An 11865-nucleotide genomic window follows, 5' to 3' on the forward strand; every position below is an offset into this window, starting at 1 on the left:
AAACCGACATAAGCAAAATAGTTCACAACACATACACACACCACGACTGATAATGTGCGTACACCGCGGCTGATAAAGCGCGTCACATTTTTGCGCCCCCAAGAGATATTTCCGCCTACTGTAGTTACCTATGCACCGAAAAGCGTAAATTTCTCAAAGCACCATCTAAAACATCTCGAAATTGTTCCGTAGCACGCGACAGCAATACTTTCAAGCAGTGCCGCGCTGGATCGCCCAAGCCAGAGAGGAGGAAAGGCTCTCCGCGCGCCCTGTCCTCCTCGTCCGATGAAAAGGACACTTCATTTTGAGGTTCAATATGCGTGCTCTATAGGCAAAAATTATAAAGTGTTATGCCATCTCTTATCTCGAGTTTTCGTTTTCAAATTGGTTATATCAAGGTTTATCTGCGCAGCACAGTGTAACCACAATATAACGAACTTTAACATAACGAAATTCTCGATATAACAAAATATTTAACTTTTCATAACCTCTTGTCCATAGGACACCATGTATTTAGAACCACAATATAGCGAAGTGTGTTTGTATGCGATTTCAATAAATCGAAATTTCGCTTCCGCTGCAATGGAACGCCGAGACAATAAATTCCACGGACACAGATGGTCAAATGATTTAATTACACGCGGCTACTTGCAAACACACCTCTTAAATCGCACGCAGCGCAATAAGAGCGACTGCCGAAGTGCTGCATCATGTTCGGTATAATGTTCAAGTACGACAATATCATATCCCAGCCCGCGCACTTAATTTGTGCTTTGGGTGTGAGCGAAAATGTGCGAGGTTGAGACAAGATAGTGGCTTCACGAGTGCCGCCTTCACGCACGAGCAAAGGGAAAGAGGGGGAGGGGGTAAGTTGACGCGCGTCGTAAAGCCCCTTAAACTTCGTAAAGTAGTGCCACGCTTTGAAGAATGCCGCCTCCTCCTCGCGCTCTCTGGCCGAGGCCGCCGCGGCGTCGCTATTGGCCTAATAGCATCACGTGGGCCCTCGCGCCTTGCTTCAGCGCCATTTTTGCTCGAGAAGCCTCTACGGAGTGGCGAGGAGCGCATGTAGGCGCCGTTGCTGCGCTCGAGCAGTGTAGGTGGCGCCACGGTGGAGGAGGGAGCCTGAAATAGAGGAGAAACGAGGAGGACTGAAGGCGGAGGAGGAGAGTGTCACTACTTTACGAAGTTTAAGGGGTTTTAGCGCGTCGCGATTTCTGGCGCGCGTATCGGCCGTGGCTGCGCATGGCTGTAAGCGCGGCTGAACTCATATAGCCACGAGGGCTGCGCGCCCTGCTTCATAGGTAATCTGCCGCGTGTCTAAAGAGTGGGCGTGTCGAAACGCCGTGGCATCATGTAAGCTGTCTTCTCGCCCATTTAGTATTGTAGGCAGGGTGTCTGCCAAGTTGACATTTCCAAATGTCCCGAGTTTGCCAGGTTTTCCCTGATTGAATTTGCGATACTCCTTGAGTGATACAGAACTTTGTTTTACGTCAAGACGGGTTCCCTACATCAGGTCGCCCAATGGTGTCACTCTTTAGTAAGCATGTTAAAAAATTAAAAAGACAACTTAGTCCAGTTTTAATAGTAAGGGGTAGTGTTTATTTCATTAAAAAAGAAAACAGAAGGGAGGGGTTAGTAAAATGCACAGCGAATAAAATATCTTCGAAAGAAATAGTAAAACCCATTGCAAATCGAGTCGAACATTCTCGAATACGAATAAGATGCACGCAGAATATTTTCGAATATTAGCTATTTCTAGCAACTGATAGCAAGTTCATCGGTATGATGCCTGAACTTTGTCACGAGTGAGATTATCTCGCAACAGCTGGTAAGTCAACCTCAACTGTGCTGACACACTCTCAGCCCGCGCACAACACCTCAGTGTTCTGTTCCACTGTTTTAAAAGAGTTTTTTTTTTTTTGCTTGAATGAGGGACACCTGCATCTCGGCATCAGCCAACACTTTGCTTTTAATGTGCAAGCTCCTTCAAAAAAGTGGTCGCATCCTTCCTTCCTGCTCATTTCTGAATGCGTAGGTCCTTGTCTTTTTGTTGTCCTTCGGCTGCGCGTTCGCCACACGGACTATTTGAAACATCCTCTTGGACAACTCTAGTCAGCGTCCGATTTTTCGGACTCCCTAGGGGCCGCGAAAACGTCCGAAATAATGAATGCATGTCTTTTACAGCTGTTAAGGGTTCAAATCGCCACAGCCACGTCCGAAAAAGGTCTGAAGGCCGGCGAGTACACTTATTAGGCATATCGGTACTTGTACTGTGACAGGAGATGGCGGGTGCACGCGTGTATAATTATGGGATACATACTTTGTCCCGTGACAGTTGCCTGTTCCCACGCTTATGCTTCACAGCGCAACATTACTGTAACGAGGCGAAGCTGACTTTCGGGAACCTCATTAACCGGGAACCGGCTTCCGAACTTAGAAGCCATTCGCGATGACCACAACGGCAGTATCGATGCCATTGCTGGCAGCGGCGAATTCTTTCAATGAAAAACACTGCATAGAACGGCAATAAGCTTAATACCGAACCTCAAAGCAGCTAGGCTTAGCATTGCCGCGGTGGTGGCTACAGCTGCATGCAGGTGGATCTGCGTGCGAGTGCGCCGAGTCGAGGCGGCAAGGTTATCAATATGACGGCGGTGGTGGTTTTGATTAAAGCCGTTTCGGACCTGCGGTTACGGCAAAGAGTCCGGAAAATCGGACGGCGAAGCGTTCTTGTGTCCGAAATTTCAGACGTTCTTAACATTGACCCTATGGGGTACGTAGTTGTGCCGCGAAGCCGTCCGAAATATCTGGCGTCCGGAAAGTCAATCGTTGATTGTACTCTGGCAACTCCTCCAGCCGACGCGGCGTCAAAGACAATTAGTTACGATTCCTCCCTACTGCTCGAGCCAGCATTACCGCGACTTTCGTTCCCTTTCAATAAAACTACAGTTAATTTTCCCTGATAGAAGCATAAATTCCCTGAGTTTTTCCAGACTACTCAAAATCCCTGAGAATTCCCGGTTTTTCCGGTTGGTAGACACCCTGGTCCGAGGTTGCGTAATATTGAGTTTCGGTGACTGGTTGGAGCGACAGGCAGACGAAGCATTCGCTCTCCGCTGCCGGCGCTTTTAATAGAGAGCTTTAGTTTAGGGGGCACAAGCGGCTTGCGTCCCCTAAACTAAAAGTCTCTAATGGCAGCGTCGTCCCATTGCGGGCAACGCTATTAGCCGCACACGAAAGCGTGGCTGGCTTTGCTTAATTCGTACCGCCGATGCGAAGATATCGTCTGCGTAGCATGAAACCCCATCATTCGTCGCCAACTCTCAATTTCATCAAAATGAATTGTTTTCTCATTCAAATTTGCTTTTTTCGATTGCCAGATTATTTGGAAAATTCTGCGGCCCCTTTCCTTCTAAAAATCAATTGGTGACTACTATTTGCATAAAAGTTCGAATTTCAATACAACGAAGCAAATTGCTGACTTTATCTACTTCGTCATATGGAGGTTCAACTGTATATCATTCTCACGAAATGGGATTCTGCCACAGCAGCCATCCTCCTGGCTCGATTGCAATGTTTAAGCACAGCACAAGATGCTGTCTGGCCAAAAAATGTATCTCCTTTATTGCATCTATACATCAGACAGAACTTTTGTCAGAGGGCGCGGCAAAAATTTGGCAAATGATTTTCAAGTGCATGTATGCACACACACACCACAGCAGCCGCATCTGTATGGGGGTGCAATGTGAAAACACTTGTGTACTTAGATTTCGGTGCATGTTAAAGAACCCCACGTGGTCGAAATTTCCAGTCTCCCAATACAGCATGCCCCTTAGTTAGATTGTGGTTTTGGCACATAAAACTCCATAATTAATTTTTTTTAACACACACACAGAAAGAGCCTTTTGGAGAAGTCTGAGGACTGGCTGACCTCTGGTGGGAAGTTACAACCTCCAAATCTTTACCGCCACTCCCATCGGTGTGCAACTGCTTCCTGTAGTTCTTTATAGGTGTTTGAGCTCTCTCTGAGGAGGTTTGTGACTTGCAAAGAAGGGTGATTGTTGGTTCTTTTGGGTCACATCACAGAAACATACTAATGGCAGTGGCCTGAATATGTGCACACTTAAACATGCCAGAAAATTATTTATTTGCGCTTTTCAGTTAACTTTGCTTCAAAAGGAAAATGCTATATGTGCCACCTTAAAAATTAGAACATGCAGGCTAGAAATATGTAACACTTTTATTTTCACAGTGCTTCATTAATATATATATATTTGTGTGTGTATGTGTGAAATAAGAGGTCTGTGTGGTCAACGAAATTAAGGTAAAAAATGTGAACTTTGAATGCATTTATGTACTGGTATCCATACAAGGGGCAGTATGTTTGCTAGAATAAATAAAATATTTACACAAAACGAAAGCAGCTAGCAACGGCATATGCAAGCATCAACGTATAAGACAGGATCCTAGAATTTTTTAAGAGATGGCTTTGACCCAACAACATGCTTTGAATGACCACCTAGACCATTGTAGCCAGTCCTGATGACCGACTTGAATGAATCTGTAGCAGCAGCTGGACGGAAAAAGCTTGTTTTCCGTGGCAGCAGTGGTTCCCTCGTCGGTGTCGCAACATCTGGAGCTTTTGAGTGCCAAGCAGAGGTCACAATCTGAAACAAAATTGGTTTTATAACAACATACATGCACTGAGTGTGCCAAATGAGCAGTTAGAATCACTAGAGATAAAAATGCAGGTCCTGTAAGAAGACAGGCTAGCGCAATAACAAGAGCTGTTGTCATCATCAGAGTAAACTTAGATACACTGTAGGGCATAGACCATTATCAGCTATCTCCAGCTACCTCTGTCTTATGCCAGCTGACTCCATACTACGGCTGCATATTTACTAATTTCATCGCTCCATATCTAATCCAATGCCACCTTTGACTCTGCTTCTGTTCCTTTAGTACCCAGACTGGTGACAAAGCAACAGCTTTAGTTTTAAGGATATCTCATCTTGAATATCAGTTGCCTGCATTTTCCCGATTCATACTGCCATCTTCCTATCTCTTAAGGTTATGCGTATCATTTTTATATCCAACACTCGTTACATGGTGCTTATGTTCCTTTCAAGTCTATCCGTTAGAATGCGTTGATAATGTACGTATCCATAGGTGCTGCGACATATTTTTTTCAAGACATTATGCACTTTCTTTACAAAAGATGGCTACCAAGATCATTACTTTTGTAATGCTAAGGTGAGGCGTGCACAAATTGCGACCACTTAAGTGAAACCCTACACCAATTAAAGTGGTTCCCAAGCTTACACGAAGAGCTGGAGAGGCAACATTTGGAGAAGGTGTTTCTTCAGGGTTTGTCAAGCGCGGGCGTTTCATTCGTTCAGGTGCTGGGCTGCATGAAAAATGAAAAAGAAAAATATTAAGAAATTGCTGTCTTTGAAAATAACAGAAATTGTACTACATGTTTGCTGTGCTCAATGAGGACAGGTGCTAAAATGATATTGCTGGCAAATGTTCCACACACTCGCATGTAATGGCTGTGACATCTTGCACAGCACATTTGAGCTCCATGGTCTTTCTAGTGGTTCACGTCTCAGGTTTTTGATAAAGGCACAAAAAAAGAACCTTGCCCTGCGGTAGCGTTAGCGAGAGAGTTCCACTATTTGCACAGAATTAATGTTTTTTCCTTTCAATGTTGCTAGCCTGAGAAGGCACTTCTGGGTAAACACATAACCATGATCCAAGTATAACAGATATTGGTGCAATGTAGTGAATCCGGAACAAAAGGGCGGGGAATGTCTGCTGAGGCATCACAAGGGCTCAGGCGAGCCTGAATGGGGGCACAAGCTGTAATCGGAGAGAACAGTGGTTCCCCAAAAAGCAGCGAGCCCTTTATCATTCTGCTGTGCAGAGAGAATGCGTACTTTGCTGTACTGCACGAAATTGACAAGCTGGAATTTAGGCAAACAAGCTTTGCAAGAAAGCCAGCCTAAAGACAGTAAAAGGATGGGTCAGCAACTGCTCAAAGAAGGAAAACAGTCAATGACACAAAGGTGTTCAGCAGCAGCAGGAAAGCTTATCTAAGGACTTTATTAGGTTAAATGATCACCAAGGCTCTTACGTGTGCTCCGATGTGGAAGACATATCAGTGAAGCACACTGGTAATTTCAGGCACAAACCCGACATCTAAGCTTACTGCCAGCGACAAACAGAAGGTTGCATAGTCTGCCGCAAAGCATTTTTTCCAGTTCGGTAAACAGCATGTGGCAGCCGTATAGTAGCAGATAAAGGCAAACTGAAGTTCAGTGTTTGATGGAAGCCCGTCTGGTCGGAATGAAACATGGTGAAAAGGTAGACAAAAACCCGGGGCACTACGCCGACCAAGGTAAAATTTTAAAAGAAAAGAAAAGAAGACATTTCGGCTCCCACACGGGAGCCTTGTTCACAGGTAAAATAAACAAAGGTGTACGAACAACTCGTTCAAATAGTCTTGAACATGTGACGCAGGCAAGGCGCATACACTGACAGCAGATTGCCCCATCGCTCCTGTTCAGAATGTGTGGTGTAGTCTGAATCATAAGCGACTCAAGATAAAGGTGTCGAAAAAGCCCTTTTTCCCTGGCAAGGACACATGCCTTCCCCCAGTCGATTGCGTGGCCGCTTGAAGCGGCATGCTCGGCCAAAGCACTAGATTTCACTATTTCTTTTCTGACGCCATAATTGTGCTGTTTAAGACGCCTTTCAAAGTCACCAGTTTCGTCAATAGAAATGAGTTCAACAGCATGCAAAGAGAAAGTAGGCAACAGTAGAACATTTCCCTTACCCACTGCGGTAGCTCAGTGTCTATGGCATTGAGTTACTGAGCACGAGGTTGCGAAATCAAATCCCGGCCATGGCGGCCACATTTCGATGGGGGCGAAATGTGAAAACATCCGTGTACTTATATTTAGGTGCACGTTAAAGAACCCAAGGTAGTCTAAATTTCCGGAGTCCTCCATTACGACGTGCCTCATAATCAGAAAGTGGTTTTGGCACGCAAAACCTCATAATTTAGAACATTTCCCTTGCCAAAAGAGCCCAAATATGAACAAAAACATTGTGAAATTCATGATGTTGCACTGGCATAACTGTCACTGTCGTTTTTAATGCGAAATTAATTTTAAAAAGTGAACTTTCGTCTTTATTTTGCCCTATAATCATCTTTCCTGCCATATGAAAGAAACTGGAGTTGTGAAATAATTCACCAGTTTGAACTGATTTAGAGTTGAACTTTGCTGTTCCATTAATATTTCCTTTAGGTGTCTCTCCTCGAAGGTGGTGCTGTAGATGAAAGAGCAATCTATGGGATAAAATTAATACTGCTGCTCACCTTTCTGCAATCAGACCATCATCAGCATTTGTGCTCACAGAAGTGTTGTCCTTCTCCGCTTTGAGTTCCGCCCTGTGGAGCATGTCCTTGAGGTGACTAACATCCCCTTCCAATGCACGTATGCGGGCCACTCTCTCTTTCGCCAGAACTTCCAAGTAGGCCACCTTTTTTCTTAAGTCGAGCGCCTCCTTGTTCAGCTGTGACCGGCTCTCCGTTACTGTCTGCAGTTGGCTGTTACATGAAAAGCAAGTACCAGCATGACTGCAGCATACAAGGCTGTTTGAGGCTTTGGTGAGTGGGTGAAAATCAGTCAATCAAGTGTATCTGTGCACTGCTGTAACGCCAGGGGAAAAGACAAAGAAACCAAAATACCATGATGCTACGTCAACCTTGATAGAAGCATGCACGAAAGTGCTGCAGTACAAACTGGTTTTACAAAACTCACCCTTGCAAACTATCAGACTAGCGAAATATTATGCTTTTCCTGCAGACAGTTGCAAGCACAAGTGCCTTTTCTAGCCTTCAAAGAACTAAATGAAGCTACCTTTGTACTTTATTTAGCCAAATTTAGGCAAAGAAATAGAGGTAAAGCTGAATAACTTTGAGTATAGTAAAATTTACTGTCAGCTTCCGTGTCCAAACACGTATTGGAGTATATTGCATTATGTTCTCTTGAAACTACACAATGGAATTGGCATGCAGAGAGCTTTAACAATGAAATCATTGTATACAGTGTTAATATTAATGGTATCAAGACTTCTGAGCACACTGAGCTGACATCAAACCATATGGCAGTTGCTAATGGCTTCTGCAATTTAACTGTGTCTATAACATAGTCCAAGATGCACTAACTAATTTTGCAGGCTGCGATAATTGTGTCAACACTATGCAATCCATAAAGACAAAAATGACAGCCTTCTGGGTACGCCATAATTTTCTTCATTTGCGTCAGTCCTCGGCTCTAAAGTGTTTCTATTACTGACTTCATTAAAATGGCATCTAGCTCAATCTCTGCAGTATAACCAGTATGTTCTAGAGTACATCGGGGACATAAGGCAGCGTAGACCAAGGAAAAATACCTAAAATGTCCTGTAAACAGTGAGGCATTAGAGAAAAGAACATACATGGTAAATAGATATAGTATCAGTTCACTACAAAAGTAATGGAAAACACGAGCTATCAGGATCGTTTGGCAAGTCATAATGGAAAGTTATGGCTGACAAGGCATGTAACCATGTATTATTGAAATAATTCTACAGCTGCATACTTCAGTCATACTGCATTTCGAGCTACCACCTTTGTACATGCTTATCTAAATAAGTTGCAGGTGTTTGTATTCCATGGTCCTTTTTTGCACATGGTAATGCAGCTACAATGAGAGCAAATATACATGTGCAATATATGATAACATGTCTGTCATACCATAATTTAAATTCTTAAGTTCTATTTTAATAGCAGTCTGTTTATACAGTTAAACCTAGTTGTAACGGAATGGGATATAATAAAATAATGAATATAACAGTGTGAAATTCCCCTTGAAATCTCCATAGAGATTTCACAGTGCAGTACATGCCATAGTGAACATAACAAGGTATTTAATATAGCAAAGTGATTCTGGCTCCCCCTCCAGCTTCGTTATAGTGAGATTTTACTGTATGTGTACACAAACTGTTAAGCAACAATATTATTTTGATAGAGTGCTTCCTTAATTTCTTACAACCTAAGCACCAACAACACTTAATTAAGCAATGACACATTGCCGCTTTTTCTTGCCATGGCCATTGAAGGTAGGTCACAAGTGACCCATGAGCACCAAGCACCATTTTAAGGCTTGCAGCGCACGATTGAAATTGCTGCGCCATCCAAGAATCATTCTAAGGAGAAGGCTTTCAATGCCTGAGTAGTATTTTTTTCTTGTGTGGAAGCTACTTATAGCAGTGGTGTTCACCGAAAGATCGCAAAGATGGAAGGCACTGTGGTAGCCGGGCCCTTCTGGGAATGAGTCTCATGCTTATGCTGTGTATTCAGATGATTGTTTTGATATTACTTGTTGCAATAAGACAGAGGATGATGTCAATTCATGAGAGTTTAATTCAGATGATAGAGACCTGCAAATCAGCCCTGATTATTGTCAACTGTTCGGCAGTGAGTTTAATTTTCTGACTATTGACAATTGAATGATTTCTTGAGCTGACTGAGATGTCGTTCGTATGCTGCCAATAGTACAGATGTTGTATACAGTGACTCTACAGCCCATGGCAGAGATTTGCTGCTATGAGAGTGATGTTTTGCCCAATATTCTACCAGAAAGAGGCAGTTTATGTTTGGCAGAAAACATTTTTTTTTATTGCGATAGCAATTGTAGCAACACACAAGGTGCATTAGCGCTGCCACCATGCTGTCACAGTGAACTGTGTGCGGAGGGTTAGAAGGCCGCACATTTTGTTGCAAAAATGACAGAGCAAAGTGAATGCACCGCCACATTCTGTTCAATAGGCTCTGCTGGAGCCAGGGCAGTGTTCTGGCTTCCACTGAGTCGTGCGCATACACATTAGCATTCCTGAGCAGCTTGTTCGTACCACACCATGGAGCATGCACTGGCCTGAGCAGAATGGGCAGTAAAAGTCAAGCTAAATCTATCAAATCCTTTCATTTGGCACTGACAAATGCTATTTTCCAGCATTCTCAACTCATGCACTATCAATGTGCGACGCCTGTAACACTGCTTCTGGCATCCCTCATTGAGCCAGTCTTGAGAAGTGCCTCGTCCCTGCAAGAGCACTGTTCCTGCTGCACAACAGCAGTTGTTTCGCATGCTGTGTCATGTCATGTCACCTCCGCATACTGTTGGGAGTCAAGACACCGTGCAAGACACTCGAGTGCAACACTAGACTTTGCTATCGCTTCCAAGGCTTAGCCTTTGGGCAAAACCCATATTTGTTTCTGATATCTAGAACACTGAAATTTTCATGTGCTGAGGCAACTGAAATGTTTCTTTCTATATGTTATTAGTGTAACAATATAAACATTTCCTGTATCTTTCAGTAACGCCAGTATTTTACAAATTATATTAAATAGCACACTCAGATACGTTTCTTAGAAATGCAAATCTTTGTAAAGCACACCTAAAGCTTTCTTTTGCTATAAAGCATGTTATTGTAGTTATCATATTTTTTTTTTAATTCTAAAGCCTTCAAAATAGTCATTTGTTTTCCATGAAAAGGGTTAAAGTGGTAGGAAAAACGCCATCACATCTTACCGTTTCACAAGAACACAGTACGTCGCCAAATTCTTTAGCGTGCCAGGTCCGTCTGCATAAGACTTCAGAAGCTCATCTGCTTCCTTTGCGTTACCGTCTATAAGCTTTTTGAGACTAGAAGAAAGGGAAAAAATAAAGTCGGTTATATAATAATCTGTGCACCTGTTGCGTACATTCTCAAACAAGTTGCGGCTGCAGCAGCTCCAAGGGTGAGCCTACCTTTCATAGTGCGTTATACGAGACCGCAAAGTAATATTTTCGTCGTATAACTGCCGTTTTTCCGATACTTCCTTTCTCATAGACTGTATCTTAGCTTGCAACTGGGCCTTTTCGCCGAGCGCATCCATGTACTTGTCCTTGAATTTCTGAACTTCTTCCTCCCGTTGAATAAGGAAAGCCTTGAGCATGTCGGCTGCTTCTTGCTGTTTGATCTTTTCCACATTTGCTGCCCTTAGCTGTGCCTTCGCGTCGTCTAGCTTGTTCTGGAGGTCTCCGACATCGACTTCTTTCGTTTCAGACACGTTAAAATAGAGCTTGAACACTTGTTTCGGACGCAACGGCTTCCTGCAAGCCGGGCAAGTCTTGGACATTTCCGTCCAGTGGAGTAGGCACATTTCGTGAAAAACATGGCCGCAACCAGTGGCAGTTATGTTATCGATATTTTCGCTGCTGAAATTGTCCATGCATATGCTACAAGTAAACTTCATTTTAACAGAAAAACTGAAAAGAACTTGCTAACGTAAAAGGCGCGCAATGCTCGCGCTACATTGTACTTTCGTATTTCCCTGAGTACAATGTTACCAACCGAAACTGTTCCTCGCACCATATTCAGCACGAGGTTTTTGAGGCCACACCGGCTACACAATGCGGCGTGCGCTGCATCTATCAGGCCACACCAAAAACAATCAAAAAATGAATTTAATATATTTTGCTTATATGATTACTCATGTATCTTACTTATGTATCTTACTTACTCATTTATTACCCTAAAGATTCGCTTTGTTTTGCCTGATTACAGCTATAATTATTCAAGAATGACTGCTGAAGAACCTTCATTTCTGGTTTTATTGATAAGCTGAATATTTGCGTCGAACATAACAAACATTCTAACCAATCTAACTCGCGAAATATGCCTCATTGGTTACGGTTTCCGTCGCCACACACAGAATTTTTCTTTTCTTTTTATTTTTGCTAAGGCTGCTGAACTCTGAAGGATAGTTCT

At 43.3% G+C, this 11865-nt stretch overlaps 1 protein-coding gene across 1 annotated transcript; it reads right to left on the reverse strand.

The window, feature by feature from the left end:
* Positions 1-4222: 4222 nt before the first annotated feature.
* Positions 4223-11485, reverse strand: LOC135902042 (E3 ubiquitin-protein ligase TRAIP-like). Its single transcript, XM_065431929.2, has 5 exons — positions 10863-11485; positions 10644-10757; positions 7385-7615; positions 5323-5407; positions 4223-4667 (listed from the first exon to the last, which is right to left on the reverse strand). Exons 1-5 carry the CDS (start codon positions 11348-11350, stop codon positions 4467-4469), a joined length of 1119 nt encoding a protein of 372 aa, XP_065288001.2. The 5' UTR covers positions 11351-11485; the 3' UTR covers positions 4223-4466.
* Between the last annotated feature and the right edge of the window lie 380 nt (positions 11486-11865).

Source organism: Dermacentor albipictus, chromosome 3 (assembly GCF_038994185.2).
Source record: "Dermacentor albipictus isolate Rhodes 1998 colony chromosome 3, USDA_Dalb.pri_finalv2, whole genome shotgun sequence".
Classification (NCBI taxonomy): Eukaryota; Metazoa; Arthropoda; class Arachnida; order Ixodida; family Ixodidae; genus Dermacentor; species Dermacentor albipictus.